The sequence below is a fragment of the Lobosporangium transversale genome (assembly GCF_002105155.1).
Source record: "Lobosporangium transversale strain NRRL 3116 chromosome Unknown BCR41scaffold_37, whole genome shotgun sequence".
Lineage (NCBI taxonomy): Eukaryota > Fungi > Mortierellomycota > Mortierellomycetes > Mortierellales > Mortierellaceae > Lobosporangium > Lobosporangium transversale.
Window position 1 is genome coordinate 1 of NW_019029015.1, and position 16,590 is coordinate 16,590.

The following is a 16,590-nucleotide window of genomic DNA, read 5'->3' on the forward strand; positions in this document are numbered from 1 at the left end:
TTTGTATTAGAATCGGAGGGTAAATATTATCCTGGTTCCGTACAGTCAAAAATCGGCGAGAAGGTCAAGAATTAAGGATGCCCACAATACAACTTGCCATAATTGCATCAAAGAACACCTCTCATCACCGTCTTCTCTCGGCTTTTGCTCGAATGGCATATCCTTGTTGCTGTTGTTTAGGCCTTACTTATCACGTTGCCTTATCATGTTGCCTTATCACGAACAGGGTGATTATTCGCTAGCTAAAGTCAAAGAAGTTCCTACCATCAAAGACAAAACGAATAGAAACGACGTACTCAATATTAGCTTGTTGAACTTCCTTGAAAGTGCAAGGGAGTCCCTCAAGAAGTCAGAATTGACTCGAGCTGTGGAGGATGAGGGAGAAGGAAGCAAGCCCAAAGAACCACAGGCAAGGAGGACATCAAAGAGAATTGCCGATAAAGCTCAAGCTATGGAGCATCGCCCTAGCTCATGGAATATGAGTCCAACGTTTTCAAGAAGTTTGGGGCTCCTCTTCCAGTTTATGTTTGCGTAGTCTTCATCAGTCAGGTCTTCACCGGCTGCCTTTAAAACACGCCGTGTTAAAGAACCCTTGTGAAAGTTTCAATCCCTGGCTGAGATCTTCTTCATCTACGTCAGACTGCTGCTATCTCTTCGTCTGGATTGTGCCATAGGCAAGTGGATTCAGAACAAGGCCATTGGTAGAATCGTCCCTTTGAGTTTGAACCGAGTTATACCTTTGTCTTGTGCCTGTAGGGGTACCTTGTCTCGATAGCCATGAAACATGCGATCTCCTTCAATGTCACAAAGAGAGCCTGTATCTAGACCTCTTTTGTTCCCTGTACACATTCAAACACTGCAGCCTTGGGAGGATTGTCGAGAGGATGTCAGTTAGAACGTGTTCAGACAGATACACATACCGAGGGGGGACGTAAGGAAGTCTGTTTTTTTTTTTTTTTTTTTTTTTTTTTTTTCATTCCATTGTTCTCTGGCAAGAAAAGCTCATCGAACAATAAAAAAATAGAGAGCTTTAATAGAGAGCAATCGACTGCAGAATATGCATGAGGATTCTCTACACAAAGTTATATCTTTGTGCTCCTGTGGTGAATACATGGGTAGATTTGACTCGGTCTGTAGGAACTGATTTGAAACAGGTGGCTACATCCTTGTCAAAGGTAACAACAAAAGAAAAAAAGTCTTCTTTCTTCTTTTTATCAGAGAATGGCTTCATATGATGCTCTTTGCTCCAACAGCTCCACCAATGGAAAGGCTTGTGTTTTAGCAAAATGTGTTTGTGCATGTACAGAAACAAAAGAGATGCTTCAGCTGCTTATTCGTGCACACAGTGATTGACGAACAAAAAAGGAAAAAGCCCGCGATAAAAGAAGGCATATGCAGACAACAAATAAACAAACTGTTTGCTCACATACATTTTTTTCACCGTTGTGTCTGTAACTCTTCTAAGCTTTCTGTCTGGCCGTTTAACACAAGGAACCCTCAGAAAAAGAAATACCTCGCATGATTGGTGCCAGGTCTGAAAACAACAATAATGCAATGCTGTACGTGGAAGATAGGGTCTAGAAACTATACCATTGATCACAACTGCTACTCATGCTCTCTTGCCAAGGACTTGAACAGGCATACCAACCCCTTCTTCCTTGCTCTCATAACCGCTCACATCCTTTCGATGCATTCTTTCGCCGTTTATGTCCACTACATCTGAACCACACACAGTTCACCACTCACTCCAACAGAGATATTTGTATCACCTTGGGTATGATATGTTGCTGTGGTTCCCTCTGGTTTCAACAGGCCCAACAAACTCTATTAGCAGTGTTTATCAACCCAAATACATCAAGGGAACGCAAGAAGACGAGTAGGCAAATGATGCGACAAATCAAGTCTCGTCGAGCTGTACAGAAAAAGATCAAGTTAGTCAGGCTGTAGAACGAATCAACTCAGATTGCCTCAATCATACGACGAATATTATCATCACTATATCACATCAATCAATCAATAAACGATACAATGAGGCCCCCCAAGCGGACAATGGAGTCATGCGAAAGTCTTCATGAGTATTATGGTCTAACCCAACAGTTCGAGAGGAAATAGTCCAATTGTTGGAACTAAACATGAGTACCAAGGGGGCTGCAGAGGACAAGATCCTTAACCACAAGGGGATATTGTTGCAGGAGCTGTTTTCCTTGAAAGGATACAAGGACGTTGGACTGCAACCTGATGATGGCCCTAGAAGGAAACTACGGACATCGTTCTTTACAAACGGCCTTACCCTAACACTTCTTGCCTATGACACATCGAAGCAAAAAAGAGGTAGAGGTTCGCAAGCTGCCCAACCTTCGGATACTCAAAGATCTCAAGCAGTCCAGGCTTCTTCAAGTGCTCAGCAGGGATCCTCGTCTTCAGGCCATGGTGCAGGCGATGGTGGTGATGATGGAGACGACGACGGAAATGAAGATGACGATATCTTGCTGGGTATCAGCGATATTGACTTGCTGGAAGTTGATGAACCATTCTTAGATGGCGACGAGGGAGAAGAAGCAGCTGAAGAAGGTACATCGAGCACAAATCCACTGTCCCCGGTGAGTCCCAGTCCCCGGCGTGGGATCAACTGGAAGCAGAGATCCCGTCTCCTCGAGAATGTAGAAGTTAAATATGACACCCAGGCAGCATGGGACCAGTGACGACAATAAGGAGACTATATATAGGGCGCTTGTCGATTTCTATAATGACGGGTGGTTTGTTCGGAATAGCTGGGATAATAGAAAAGCACAGAACGGATGGGTTGATTATGTGATCAAGGCAATTCTGAAGCTTGCGGGCGGAAGCAATGGAAGAAGAAGAGATGCCAATACGAATGCGGTGATCTGTATTGGACTAGGATCATTCAAGACAAACCGAGGACAAGTATCGAAGCATGGGATATTGATGAAGAAGCTTGTTGAAAAGGTAAAAAAAAAATCCCTTGATCAATGACATTTAATTTTTGAGTCTTTTTTTTAACGAGTATTAAATCTGGCTCGAACAGGCAAAATCTCTAGACTACCCCATTGCAGGTTGTCATGAATACTACACATCTGCCAAGTGTCCACGGCCTCACTGCGACAGTATATTGGAGAATGTTCCTTTTCGATCCAAGTACTGTCGAAATTGTAAAGCATACTTTGATCGAGATGCTGTTGGTGCTGAGAACATCGCAAGGGTCTGTGAGTCGCAGACAAGAGAGCAAAAACGACCTGCAAAATATATGCCGCCGGACGAATGTGGGACACACATCCTTGGGTGTATATCGATCTATATCAATATCTATATGTCAATCAATGTCTACTATGTCTATACATATCACATCGCGTCAATCAAGATGTATTATCTCGATCCCTCCATCTCAAATGGATATAGCCCGTTCCATTTGGTCGCGATCCCTTATATTTTTTGAATACTCTTAAATGTAATGGCAGCCAATTGACTCGCTTGTTATTGCAAGTGGTGTGACTGGTCATTAAAATTATTTTGTATCCACTAATCTGTCGAGCCAGCTTAAAGGAATCTTTGCGCAAAGCCTTTGTAGTCATAGGCGGGTCCGCCTCACCTAGAAACTACCGAGTATAAAAGCCAAAGAAACTTCCTTCTTAATAAAGTCTTCAGTTTTCCCCATATGTCTTATTCTTCACCTGCAGTTCATCTTGCCATTTATCTTTTTCCCCTTTTCACAACAAGCATTTGTCTTCCGGTAACTCAGTTTGTGAGCTCACCTATAAAGCTCCCATCTTTTGACATTCTATGGTGCTGTTTGTAGTCAAGGTTATTTGACTCTATTTTCTCTTGTCAATCTTGTTGACACTCTTTGTCCTGCCTTATCCTGATTGTGTCTATCTTTCTGTCCCTTAAGCAAAGATATTTTTTACAACAATGCCACCAAGCCAATTTATTAGGATTAAGATATGTGGGGTCTATATGTTGTCTAAATAGTCCTCCCCATAAAAAAACACCATCTAGACCAAGCATAGAAATAAAGAGATTAGTCAAGAAAGCACTGTCAAGCTAATACTTACAACTTTTTCAAGACGAAGGTCTTTCCCGACCTAGTCATGTTTGTAGTAGCTCATGAAAAATTTTAGACAGACAAATAGTAACCAGGGAGCAGAAGTGAGAATAGGATGTGGGTTCACACATCACATCCATGGGGCATTTATCCAAATTTGTATCAAAATAAAACTGTAAGTTTGTATCGGGCACCACACCATGGGGCATAGAGCCGTTAGTATGTCTGTATTATAAATCTTCATGTAACACGTGTACTGTGAAATATGCAACTGATCATATCCAATTGTTGTTGCCGGCTTGGTGTCTTTCCTCCCCATGGATTCAACGAAGGCTATTTTGATATCTCGAGTTTGGACTCAACCTGTCAGTGAGCATTGGTGCAGCGCATATAAGGCACACAGGCTGTTGACGAGCCTACTTCTCACCTTCACCGTTTGACGCAGGTCAGGGTTGTGACGGTCTAGCGAAGAAAACGTAAGGGCATTAACAATATCAGGATCGCATTAGACGGTAGTTGTGGTATTTGCAGATGAAAATAGGGAAGAACTGCGCAAACCCAGCGGATCAAATAAAAGAAAAGGTGAGTCGACTCAAGCGGAGGACAACAAGTCCAATAGGCCAAGCAGGGATAAGGGACCAAGGAAAAAGTAGCGATCGTTTCTTTTACTTCTTTTTGCTCGCCATTGTTTATGACAATGGCACAGACACAATTTTGTAATATAGCACTAATAGATAAATTAAAATATCGCTATTCAATAAACCTGAGCAAGGAGAAGTGAGCACACCAAGCGGATTGCCGCAGCTGCATCATCAGAATTTTCTCAAGCAAGTGGCAAGTTGTTTCTATGAGTGGCGGAATAGGAATCCTCTCTCAAATGAATTGCCATTTGACGATAGGCTCGTCACTAAGAGCGGACAATTTGCCTTGCAGCACGTTCATTCGCTGCAGGTGGCTTCGACCTCTGGTGACGAAGTTCATGTGCACATGCACGTACTGAAAGGCAAATCTGGCTTGCTCTTGCAGACACTTCTCTCTCAGGCTGGGACCAAACTTGACATTTTGGCTGGAGGTCTCTTTTTTAAATTTGAAAAAATTCCCGAGTCGAAAGCATCTCCTGAAGCAACACCAGAGGTTAATAAGCCAAAAAAAGGTACAGCCATCTGATAAAGCCAACTCAAAAAATAGACGAATAACACGATCCAAGAGAATGGCATCATAACGCTCATAGAGAGTATCGCAGAGGTTTTTTTACTGGCAAAAAATAATAATCTGCACGTTGAGGTTTATTTTTTCCTCACAGGTTTTGTTTTTAATTTCCTGAGTGACAGAGATCATGTATAAGCAATATCAATTAAGTTAAAACATTGCACGCAGCACCACATTATCCGAGCATTTATTCATTTGTTTTCTATATATAAAGATCCTATTTATGTGGGCTGGAGGGCTGCAATTAAACGAAATATGCAACAGCGGTTATGACGGCCCTCAATAAGTATGTGTGTAGGACCGATTTAAAAGCGCTATCGCCTTTGTCTAAAGGGTAAGTGGATAATGATGGCTTCATTCATAAAGAATGAACCATTGTAAAAATTTCTCAAGGAACAGGTATAATTAAGACAACTTTCCATCCACTTGATTGCTATTCGATTTAATTCTTCAGATTCGTACCGGCTGATCCTCCTGAATATGCAGCTTCGATGTCGATTTTTATGACACGCTGTCTTACATGTTTCAAGTATCCAGGTATTGCCTTGGCATCCTGACTATCGTTAATAACAAACTTCTGAACCTTAAAATTATCATATATGTAACCTGGCACCACAAAATAGAGGAAAATAGTATCATCGCTTCCCTTCAGCTTTGATTGGCCTTCATTCAAGCAGGGTCCAGTAATACAATCAATTATCTCCTTGAATGGTGCTTGCTTGATCGGATGCTCCTCTGATACTGTAACCTGAAATAGCTTGTTGGGTCCCAATGCAAAATCAATGCACGGAAAGTTGGGTATAGATGGTAGAAACAACTTGTCTGTTGTTTTGGAGAATGTTGAAAAATCTGCTGTAGTCCTGGTAAATAATACATCCGAGGAGTCCCTCGGAAGATCAAAGAATCCTGTTTCGTCTGATTGAAGATCCTTAAATGGAAACCTAAGTCCACCACATCGAATTAAATAGTGAACATAGAGTTCAAACGAAGCTCCTTTTTCTATTTCACTGCCAACTTCGACAAGTCGCTTCAACACGTCGATCCAAGTCTGATCTTCTAACTTCATGATGATCCGCGATCGAACATAAGGAGATGCCCATACCAGGTGGAAGTGGAGGTGGTCAGAAGTGGGGACTCTATGGAGTAAACAACTACCCGCTTCATCTCCTTCTCTAAAGAGGTCTGAAAGATTGCTTGGGAGCCAGGTTACGCGAATGGCATCATTGACGTGGAATAACGCAGCTGCTTTAGCACGCTCAGTATGTTCTTGATTTTTGGATAGTACATTGGCTGGACACTCTAGAACCTGTCTTGGCACGCCCCCCAAGTAGTAAAAAAGCTCCTCCAAAAATGCTTCACTCACTACATGAAAAAACTTTACATTGGCTCTACATTCCTTAAGCTCATCCAGACTCCAGAGTGACATGTGATAGTAGCTATTTGGTGTATTTTCCTTGGTGAGTTCATCGTATTGCCCATAGAGAGTTCTTGGCGATGCTGAAAATATCGTCCTGGCTTTACCTGGTTGAGGATTTTCACCACTATCAACTAAATACCACGTTTCACGTTGGTCAAGGAAATCTTCGAACATCGTTATATTCCCTTTACGTTTGCAAGTTGTTCCTCCATAAACATAACATTTGGTATGCTGCTTCTCATGGAAAATAATAATCGGTGGATTTTCCTCATCGTGTTCGGCAAGGAGGCGGATGGCAAAATAGACCAAAAAGGCTGACTTCCCAATTCCAGGCGTTCCAGTGACAAAGAGTCGGTTCAAACAAGGTACTTCATGAGGGGTACTTAATTCGGATGTAATATGGTCATAAAGCTCTTTATATTCATCTCTGATATAAAGATGCCTTGTTCCGGCAACAGGGAAGATACGACCCTCAGGGGCAGTCAACATTTTGGAACCCTTGATACCACCAGAATTTCGGAGCTCGCAAGCCACGCTAATAATGCTGCAGTAAATACTATCTCCTGACAACTCCTCCCCCATGTACGAAAGCAGCTTGACCCTCTCTTTCGAGTTTAGAGGCGAGATGGCAGGGTCACCGTTCACTATCCCTTTCGTTACAAGCCCTGCTTCTGTAATCGCATCCCTAAGAGTACCTCTGCTACCTATACTTGGACGAGCTTTTTTAGAGGGTGACTCTGCTAAAGGAGATAGAGTGATCAGAGTCAATATTTTTGATTTATTGCACATCACTCTAAAATGATCAATAACCAGATTCTCGGCCAAAAGCACTCACCAGAATCTCCATCTTGTTTTCTTTTCTGACCTAAGTATCAAAAGCGAATAATGAGAAAGAACGTTGAGTTATCAAGACACAAACCAAATGGTGATATTATGCACATGGCCGTTTAAGATACAAACCAAGCTTCATCAGCTGAAAATATCAACAATCAGTCCATCAAGAGCCAAGGATATACCTCGCTGTGGTGGCTTGACAAAAACATGGATAGTTTTCCTTGGAAGTTCAGAATTAAATATCTCCCAAAGCTCCATTGACGCGATTGTGAGAGCCTCTTTTGACTCGATTTCTGACTCAAAGATGGCCTCGCCTTTGTCAGGGATGGAGACCTTGTAGAGGGTGAGCTGGTCAGCGTCAATATCCTTAAATGCATTGGCTTTCTCTGTTTTGATGGCTTGCTTGAGCATCCCGACCGATTTATCGCAGAAAATCTCTACTGGGAACGACGTTGCTTCTCCCTCGACAACGCAGTTCAGCAGTAGCAGTGGGATGGCGCGCTTTTTTCGTTGTGGGTGCTGGTTTACTCTTTTTCGTTTATTGAGTGTGGAGGCATCCTCAGGCTTATTTGCAGTCATTTTTTTTTGTGCTTGGCTCTCTGTGGAATCATTTGCAGCCATGTTTTTTTGTGTTGAGCTCCTTGTGGCGGCCATTGAAAATTAAGATGAGTGGGACTGAGTGTGGTTGAAATGCAGGGAGAATGATGGTTAAATAGGCGAAGGTATATTCTATACTCTTTCACACTCGTGGTCGCTGTATGAAAACAAAAATGAAAAATGTGTAAGGCAAAAAAAAAAAAAAGGAAAGGAAAGGAAAGGAAAGGAAAGGCAAAATTGATGGGAGCAAAACTGGGGTGAAATATGAAAAAAGTGATCCTTTATTTTAATGTGTGAAAAAATATTTTTTTCAAATCAGCCACGTGCCATTTTCTTGGTCATTGTGACGTGATAATCTTTAGGGCGCAGCAGAGGGTCAAGCTTGTCACTTTTGTTAAGTAAACCATTTATATTTGAAAGAGTCTAGCCAAAAAGAGCGACAAGCTTGACCCTCTGGCGCAAAGAACTCATTTCTCAGTACATTGTCTATCATCCCATTGCTCAGCATCCCATTGCCCATGCGCACTCCATTCACGTCATCCCATCCAAAGCTCGCACCAGTGCCTCTGCTCGTTTCCCAGTAACCCTCACCGTCCGCCAACATCTGAGCCGAATCATCAAGGACTAGCACCAGTATTTTCAACAGCACCTGAGGTTCTCTCGCGCCTTATGTCGCCAAGTGCGAATGTCTATACAGAGACTCTGTCCGAGGGCAAGATTACAAAGAAGAGGCCTATATCTGACCCTACGCAGGACAATCTGGAGGCACCGCTTTCCCCCCCTCTTTCGCCATTATTGCCTGTACAGCCACTAGACGAGTCTAAGGCGACCCATCGTTCCAGGCCCTCACCTAAGTTTTCACCAATGTTGCCTCATGGATCCCCTTCAAAGGTTAAAAATAGTCACCGTATATATATGTACTGAAAGATATGAAAATTACAAAATATGTTCTCAATAAACAACTGTTGTATCGATCCTCAATAGAATGCTTTCTCCAATATCATTTCATCTTTTGAGTTTCCAAATGGAGAGAGATTCTATGAAAAAGACCTTAGCATCACTGCCAGTGGCAGTGAAGATGGTGATGACAATACTCGCCGACGTAAGCCAGGATGTGGGTCCGGCTGGTCCATGTTGGTATACAATAACTGTGAAATATGCCAGGATCATAATAAGTAACGAGAACGAAAGAAAGATGTGTTTATTATGATCCGGGGATCTTCGTTAAATAAAAAGGGTAAAAATCTTAGCTATAGTAAAAACCCATGTAAATGGCTGCTAATCGCAACATAACTCCCCCTCCAGACGAGCGTCCAGGTAAGAGCGAGTGCTTATAAAGCTTGGAAGGAAAATTTATAAAACCTTCCTATTAGGATAATTAGTGTCGAAGGAAAAGTCTAAAAACCTTCTTGTTTGATTAAATAAATAAATAAATTCTTTGAAGGAAAATAAATAAAACCTTCAGCGTCTGCATTTCTTTTTAGATGCGACCATAAAAAAAGGGTAAAATAATAAACCTTAAATTTGATTTGATAGTGAGGAAAACGTTCATGCTGTTAACGCATGCGTACAAAAACCTTAGTGAAGCAACATTCGTTTTTTTGCTTCTACCTTCTGTTCTTATGTCTTTTCTGAGCCCTTGACCCTACAACTGTTGCAGGTTGCTTCCTCTTAGCCATTTTGGCAATCATATGAGGGTTCTGCTGATTAAGCTTTTTATAGTACTTATTGATCATTGCTTTGGAGTCAAAATCTTCGTACCTAAGTTGCGAGTTGTGCTCATCGTCATATCCTTTCCATTTAACTGTGTACAGTGTCTCTCCCCCCTCAGAAGTTTCATGACTCAAGATAGCTTCGACTTCATAATGATCATCGGCGTCATCCGAAGCATCAAGTGGTCGATCCACTAGCTTAAGCTGTTCAGGAGCAAAATTACGAGGTAGTAGTTGTCTCATCGCGTCACGGAGAACATATGTACCACGAACAGTGCGGCGAACTACTTGAAACGGCCCAATGTACTTATTATCAAATGTACTATTAGCCAAGGGGTCCTTGATCATCACATAGGCGGCAATAGGGAAGTCAGTTATAAAATGATTTGAGTTGAATTTATCCACCATCTTCTGCTGCGAGGCTGTACTCTTATCTGCAATAGCAGGGAATACAAGGTCAGTAAGATACCTTAAGCGCTCATTCAATTCTGATTCAGATAGCAATCGTGATTCCAATGCTGAGAAGTCAGATATTCCAGCGAAAGATCGACCATAAAACAGCGAAAAAGGCGCCGAGCCATGAAGGCTAACAATTCTAGTATTCATTTGTAACTGGACCATAGGAAGTTGGTCATCCCATTTAGTGATTTCGCCTTGAATAGATTTCTGCAAGAGATCTTTAAGGGTACGGACATTACGTTCTGCTAAGCCATTGGCCCGAGGATGATAAGGCGTAGTAAGCCTATGATCAATCTCAAGCTTGGTAGTTAACGATCTGACAACTAAGTTGACAAATTCAGTCCCATTATCACTCTGGATAATTTTAGGGAACCCAATGGAGCAGAATAATTTGAAAAGTCGAGCGGCGACAGTGACCGCATTACGATTAGGTATTGGTTCGATAAAAACAAACCTCGTGCATACATCTACGGCGAGAAGAGCGTATTCGTTGCCTGCGTCGCTGACAGGAAATTGGGCTAGATCAAAGGCTATGTGCTCGCCTGGTAGAGTAGCATGTATTGCTTTGAGTGGATGGCCTTTACGCACGATATTATAGTGCTGGCAAGCAGAGCATTGTCTTATCCACTGATTGCAGGTTTCACGCATTTTGGGCCAGTTATACCCTTGCTGCTGCAATGATAAAACCATGGCATTAATACCAAGGTGTCCAAAGCTGTGTGTATCTTTCAAAAGTTGCTTTTGCTGATCATCAGTAGGCGCCACTCGTTGCACTTCTTGATCTTGAATCTGGTGCACATAAGGTAAAGAAGTATCAAGACTTTCAATCCTTGGAATAAGATCTGCTGATTGCGTAACTATTAGAGGATCAGTTGTGTCAGTGGAGCGTAAGCTGCGTCTCGTTGATACTGCAGATACTCTTGTAGACTCTGATTGAGAAGACTCTGGATGGGTCGGACTATTTTCTCGGGCCCATAATTCATCAGGAAAAGCTCTCGATAGCGCATCAGGAATAATGTTCAGCAATCCAGGTCTGTAGATGCATTGGAAATCATAGCTGAGAAGGGTTTCTCTCCAGTCCGCTAAGATCTGTGAAAGTTCCTTTTGTTCATGAATATAAGTGAGTGGTTTGTGATCAGTGTATAGGGTGAATTTGCGACCCCATAAGTAGTAGTGAAACTTTTTGCAAGCATAGATAATGCCTAAAAGTTCTTTCATATATGCTGGGTAGTTGCGTTCGTGGTTCTTTAAAGCTCTAGCCATAAAAGAAATATAATTGACTTTGGTGTCATCTTCAGGACCATTTGGTAATTGATAAAGAACTGCACCAATACCTAGATTAGACGCGTCAGTGGCCACATAAAAGGGCTGAGAGAAGTCAGGGAATGACAATACAGGTGCTGATATGATGAGCTGTTTGAACTGATTAAAACAACGCAATTCTAGATCACCTAGTGTAAAGTGTCCTTTGACGTTTCTCAATTTATCCAAAGGTGCTGCCAAAGTACTAAAGAGGGGTATGTATTCTCTGAAGTAGTTAAACATCCAAGGTATCTTTGTACCATTTTGCCATCGGTGGGAGGAGTCCATGATTGAACATTAGCAACTTTTTCTGGATTAATCCTTCTACCATTTGCATCGATGACGAACCCGAGCAACAAAACTTCCATGCGGAGGAAATTGCTCTTTTCCTTATTGATAATCAGATTGGCACTTGTCAATAGTTTAATCACCATTTTGACATGTTCAGTGTGCTCTTCAATGCTGTCGGAGAAAATGACAATGTCATCAACATAAACGCTAACGAAGTGAAGATCTCCAAGCAATTGAGACATTCCTCTTTGGAAGATGCTAGTCATAGGCTTCAATCCAAAAGGAGCACGAGCAAACATATATTGTTTGTTCATATGCTTAAATGCCGTGTAGGGTTGGCTTTTCTCATCCAGAGGTAATCTATGATATGCTTGTGACAAGTCAATTGTAGTAAAATACTTATGGCCTGCAGCTCGTTCCAATATTTCGGAAATGATAGGGATAGGAAAGTTATCAATATCCACGAGCTGCTTATTCAGCGTTCTTGGGTCAAGACAGACTCTGTATTTAATAATTTCGCCTTCTATGTTCTTCCTTGCTGCAAGTGTGAGAGAGTTGTTGTAGGGGTTACCTTTAGGCGCCTCAACTATAACTCCATTGTCTAGCCATTTCTGTACGGTGGTATTGACTTCATCCATTTCTACTTGCGCGTAGAACCTACGAGAGCGTTCTTGAATCACGCAGTCATCTCTGACTTTTAGATGGACTCTCATAACGTCTAGTGGACAGTGACTCTTGGGGTCTATCTGGCTATTAGAGCAAAGGAAGGGCTCAATGGCTAATAAGAACTGTTTCTTCTGTTCGATGAACTCAGTTTCTAACTCTTGGTCTTTCATAATGGAGGGTACAAGTGGCGGTTTACTTTCATCATCTAAGAAATCACCTGTCTTTTCAGCAACAGCTGTAGCTATGCCATGGATCCCAAAGCCGAAGCGGTAAAATAGATCCATTCCGATAAGGAAGTCGTAATAGCCCATAGGCATCACACTGACTCTGCATTCTACTGTTCGGTGATTACAAGAGAGAATAATAGCATCTACTGTGCCGACATTTTGAAAACCAGTAGTGTCATCTGCAAATCTAATTACAGTGTTTTTCGAGGTTGTAGTCCTTATTTTGAGGTCTTTGGCTACTTCTCGATTGATAAAGGATACATTGGAACCAGGATCAAGTAAAGCCGTGTATAAGAGGCCATTTATAGTAATGGGAACAGATATTCTGTTGTCTTCCGGTTCAGGTCCTCTATAACCAATATTTCTACTCGGTTTGGGATCCGCATAATTGTCATACGGATGTGGTGCTTTTGATTGTGGTTGTTTAACATTTAATACAGCACTTGTCGCTGCTATTTTTAAGGAATGGTTTATAGACACGGTTTTGTGAATCAAAGATGAATACTTAGGTGTATCTGATGAAGGGCCGGTAGGGCTGTCAACATAAGGGCAAATATCCATTCGGTTTATTGCGAGTTCAAGATCATTTCCTAGAACGTCATCAAAGCTATCTTCTTTCATTTGACGCAGGGAGGCTACCTTCTTATATTGAATAGGCCCCTTCTTGTCTCTTCCGTGAGCTTGCTTGTTAAGCTCGGCAAACTTGTTTGGATTTGTATGCCGAAAGCAGTCTGCATCTGAATGTTTTCTGTTCAGGGAGACGCAAGTAGGGTCCTTACAAGGATTGGAATTGCCGGCCCTTTGGGCTCTTTTCCCTGTGTTATAGGGATGGCGACTTTCTACCCTTTTGGAATGGGTTCTTGATTGTCGACGATGCTGCTGAACCTCCTTAGGTTGGTTGTCCTCTGCATTCTTGGTGGGAGACAGCTCGTTCCCAAATTTGTTTATAAACCACGCACATGGATTTCTTCTTTCACCAGAAAGGACACTAGGGTTCATTCTGATAAACTCAAGAAGCTGGTTTACGTCCGTAATGGTATCCAGCGAATGAAACTCAGATAGGACTTTCTCTCTGCCTGCGTCTGACAGCGTCGAGGTGATTTTCCCATATAAAAGAACACCCATTAGCTGCAGACCTCCGGCTTCAATGAGCAGCTCTATCCGGTCCACATAGGAATTAGCGTCTTCACCAGACATAGGAGCGAGGTCACCAATTTGACTTATGATCAGGGAACGAATGAGATCGAACTTCAAGATCTTTTGGATGCATCTTTTAACTTGATGCCAAGATCGGTTTTGATACACAGGGGTCTTGATAAGTCGGTCGTACTCTTCATGAAGGCCTGTAGGGACTAGCGCTAGGTTCATATACCTCCACGCCATGTCGTCAAACAGATCATCAGTCAGATAATTGGTATAGTGGGTCTTGAAGGACTTCTGAAAGTCCACGACAGTCTTGATAACTTTGAATGGGACATCCTTCAGGGGAATTCCTTTAAGCTGGAATCGAAGCGAAGGGGCTCCTGATTTCTCTTGGATTTGCACCCTGGAATAATCGATTTCCATGGATGCTTTGTCGATAATGGGGATCCTCTTATAATTGAAGACTCTCGCCAATGCGACATGTTTCTTGATCCCAATGACAGGAAATACATCGAGACCGTTAGAGTCTTGCGTTTCAGTTTCTGGAAGCGACTGATCCTCATGAAGGGTAGCAGCAGGTTGCCTAGATTTGTTCATGGCTTCCTGAGTGTTGATCAGGCCTTTAATCATTTGATAATGGGCCTCTGCTGTTTCTAGCTTGTCAGTGAAATTTTTATTCATCTGCTCAAACTCCAGCTTAGCTGCTTCAGCTTCATCGGGAGGAAAGGCTGGGTTGATAATTGTCGTGTTGTACTTAACGGCCAATTTCATCTTCTCATTCAAACACTGCTGGCGGTTGGCATCAGCTTGTATAAGTGATTCTTTCAGCTGGCTCAACAACGCTTGGGACGGGGCTTCCGCTTCCGCAAGCGTGGGAGGATGCCCTACTGGGGTTGTTCCGGGCAAGGGCATCATTGTCTCTTCCGGTAGGGTAGAAACAAAGGTCCTAGGTGGGGTTTGCTCGTCGAAGACGGGAGAAGATGGTGTGGAGTTGGTTGAGTTAGAGGCCATTGTGGTAAAATGATGGTTGGTATGAGGGTGTAGGAGATATTGTTTCTTGATGTAAATTGTGTGTGTTCGAAAAAGGTTCTGATTTTTTTTTTTTTTTTTTTTTATACATATATATACGAGTGCCATCATCTCTATCCATGTTAAGACACAACGCGCCAGGATGGCATGGTTTGTATACCACGTTCCAAATTTGGAGGCAAATTAACAATAGATCGCTCTGATCTGCAGGAATTCATAATTACCCCACATTGCTCTGTCTCCTGGTCCAAAATAAACATTTTGAATTGGTTTGTGAGGGTGTGACGCTTAGTAACATGGGCAAAATCAAGATCAGTGATTGGTTGATGGTCATGCCATGCATGGTGAATGCGGATTGGATGAGGATGTCAATGGGAATGTAATGGTTGAAATTCAATTTTTTAAGCAATTCTCGCTCCTTCATTCCTCATTCCTAAACCACAGCCATTTTCAAACTTTGCTCAAACACTTCAGACTACACCAGTTTCCCTTTTTTTTTTTTTTTTTTTTTTTTTAAAAAAAAATAATAATGTCTTCAAACACCAGGAACAATACTTCTACATGTTCACGCACCACCAGGCTAATGACACGTCAACAGGCTGAGTCAGAGGCCCAAGAGGCAAGGCTTAGTCGAAGCCAAAATCGTCTTCCTCTAGCGTCACTGTCTCTCAATATTAGAGCTCGATTTGCTGGACCCAACCACCAGGAGAACGTGTCAAGAATTAGAATAAGAGTGCCCGATTCCTTATCTCCAGAACCGGAGCCCCATACCCATGCCTCTAATACTTCAAGTGGAGAATCAGTGAGGCGAGGATCTGCTAGAGAGTCTCATCAGACTAATGCAGCAGGCTCTTCACGAGGGGTATATAAGGGAAAGCGTTCTAGAGAGGATTATTCAGGATCTGTTGAGAGTTCTTCATCTTCACCGTTTAACAAGAAGAGTAGATTGTTGAAAGGACAAGATTGTAAATGTGCGAATGAATTTAAGCTAGTTTTGCATTATCTCCGAGGTGCATATAGCAGGATTGATAGTCTAGACGAGGTCATTTTCGAGCAAGGAAAGACTATAAATGTTCTTTCAATGAGGTTACAAGAATTAGAAGCTAAGCATGCCTCTGGGTCAAGTCCTTTGACTAAGAATAAGGGGAAGGCAAAAAGCCGAGAATAGCAGAATGGTTTTTTAACCAAAACTTTGATTGTATGATTCGAATAAAGTAAAAAAATAAGTGTAGGCTTCAGCTTATTTGTGAATGGACTTAGGATTGATGGTCTAGACAAGACCATTCACGAGCAGAAAAATATTATCAATGCTCTTTTAGAGAGGATACAATGTTTAGAAGCTCATCACACCTTGGGGTCAAGCTCTTCGACTCATCATAATTTTTGATTTACAGCGTTTTTAATTGTTTTATCCATTTTAAAATAAACTTTATCGGTTTTTTTTTAAAATTGTTCCAATGAATAAAAAAATTTATCCAAAGGTAAGTTAAAAAGTTGGCCGAAAAGGGTTGAGAAATTTATCCAAGTGTTTGCAAATTTTGTCCAAGTGGTCATGCGGAATTAACCATGACTTTTGTGGGACATGGAAAAGGACATGGTGTTTGGATATTTGTTACAGTCGGTTCGGTTATTATGTTTGAAAAA

The 16,590-nt window shown here is 41.9% G+C and overlaps 4 protein-coding genes across 4 annotated transcripts; all 4 read left to right on the top strand.

The window, feature by feature from the left end:
• Window positions 1-205: 205 nt before the first annotated feature.
• BCR41DRAFT_424427 (hypothetical protein) lies at window positions 206-911 on the top strand (the record flags this gene model as incomplete). Its single annotated transcript, XM_022030427.1, has 1 exon — window positions 206-911. One exon carries the CDS (start codon window positions 206-208, stop codon window positions 533-535), a length of 330 nt encoding a protein of 109 aa, XP_021878380.1. The 3' UTR covers window positions 536-911.
• Window positions 912-3,588: 2,677 nt separating this feature from the next.
• On the top strand, window positions 3,589-4,177 carry BCR41DRAFT_359175 (hypothetical protein). Its single transcript, XM_022025182.1, has 2 exons — window positions 3,589-3,756; window positions 3,779-4,177. The coding sequence occupies exons 1-2, from the start codon at window positions 3,674-3,676 to the stop codon at window positions 3,879-3,881; spliced, it is 186 nt and encodes a 61-aa protein (XP_021878381.1). The 5' UTR covers window positions 3,589-3,673; the 3' UTR covers window positions 3,882-4,177.
• Window positions 4,178-8,290: 4,113 nt separating this feature from the next.
• Window positions 8,291-9,296, top strand: BCR41DRAFT_399132 (hypothetical protein; the record flags this gene model as incomplete). The annotated part of the gene is made up of 3 exons (XM_022029025.1): window positions 8,291-8,301; window positions 8,699-9,008; window positions 9,102-9,296. The coding sequence occupies 3 exons, from the start codon at window positions 8,291-8,293 to the stop codon at window positions 9,294-9,296; spliced, it is 516 nt and encodes a 171-aa protein (XP_021878382.1).
• A 6,045-nt stretch (window positions 9,297-15,341) lies between these two features.
• BCR41DRAFT_144532 (hypothetical protein) lies at window positions 15,342-16,489 on the top strand. The gene has a single exon (XM_022019556.1). It carries the CDS (start codon window positions 15,476-15,478, stop codon window positions 16,112-16,114), a length of 639 nt encoding a protein of 212 aa, XP_021878383.1. The 5' UTR covers window positions 15,342-15,475; the 3' UTR covers window positions 16,115-16,489.
• The last annotated feature ends 101 nt before the right edge of the window (window positions 16,490-16,590 follow it).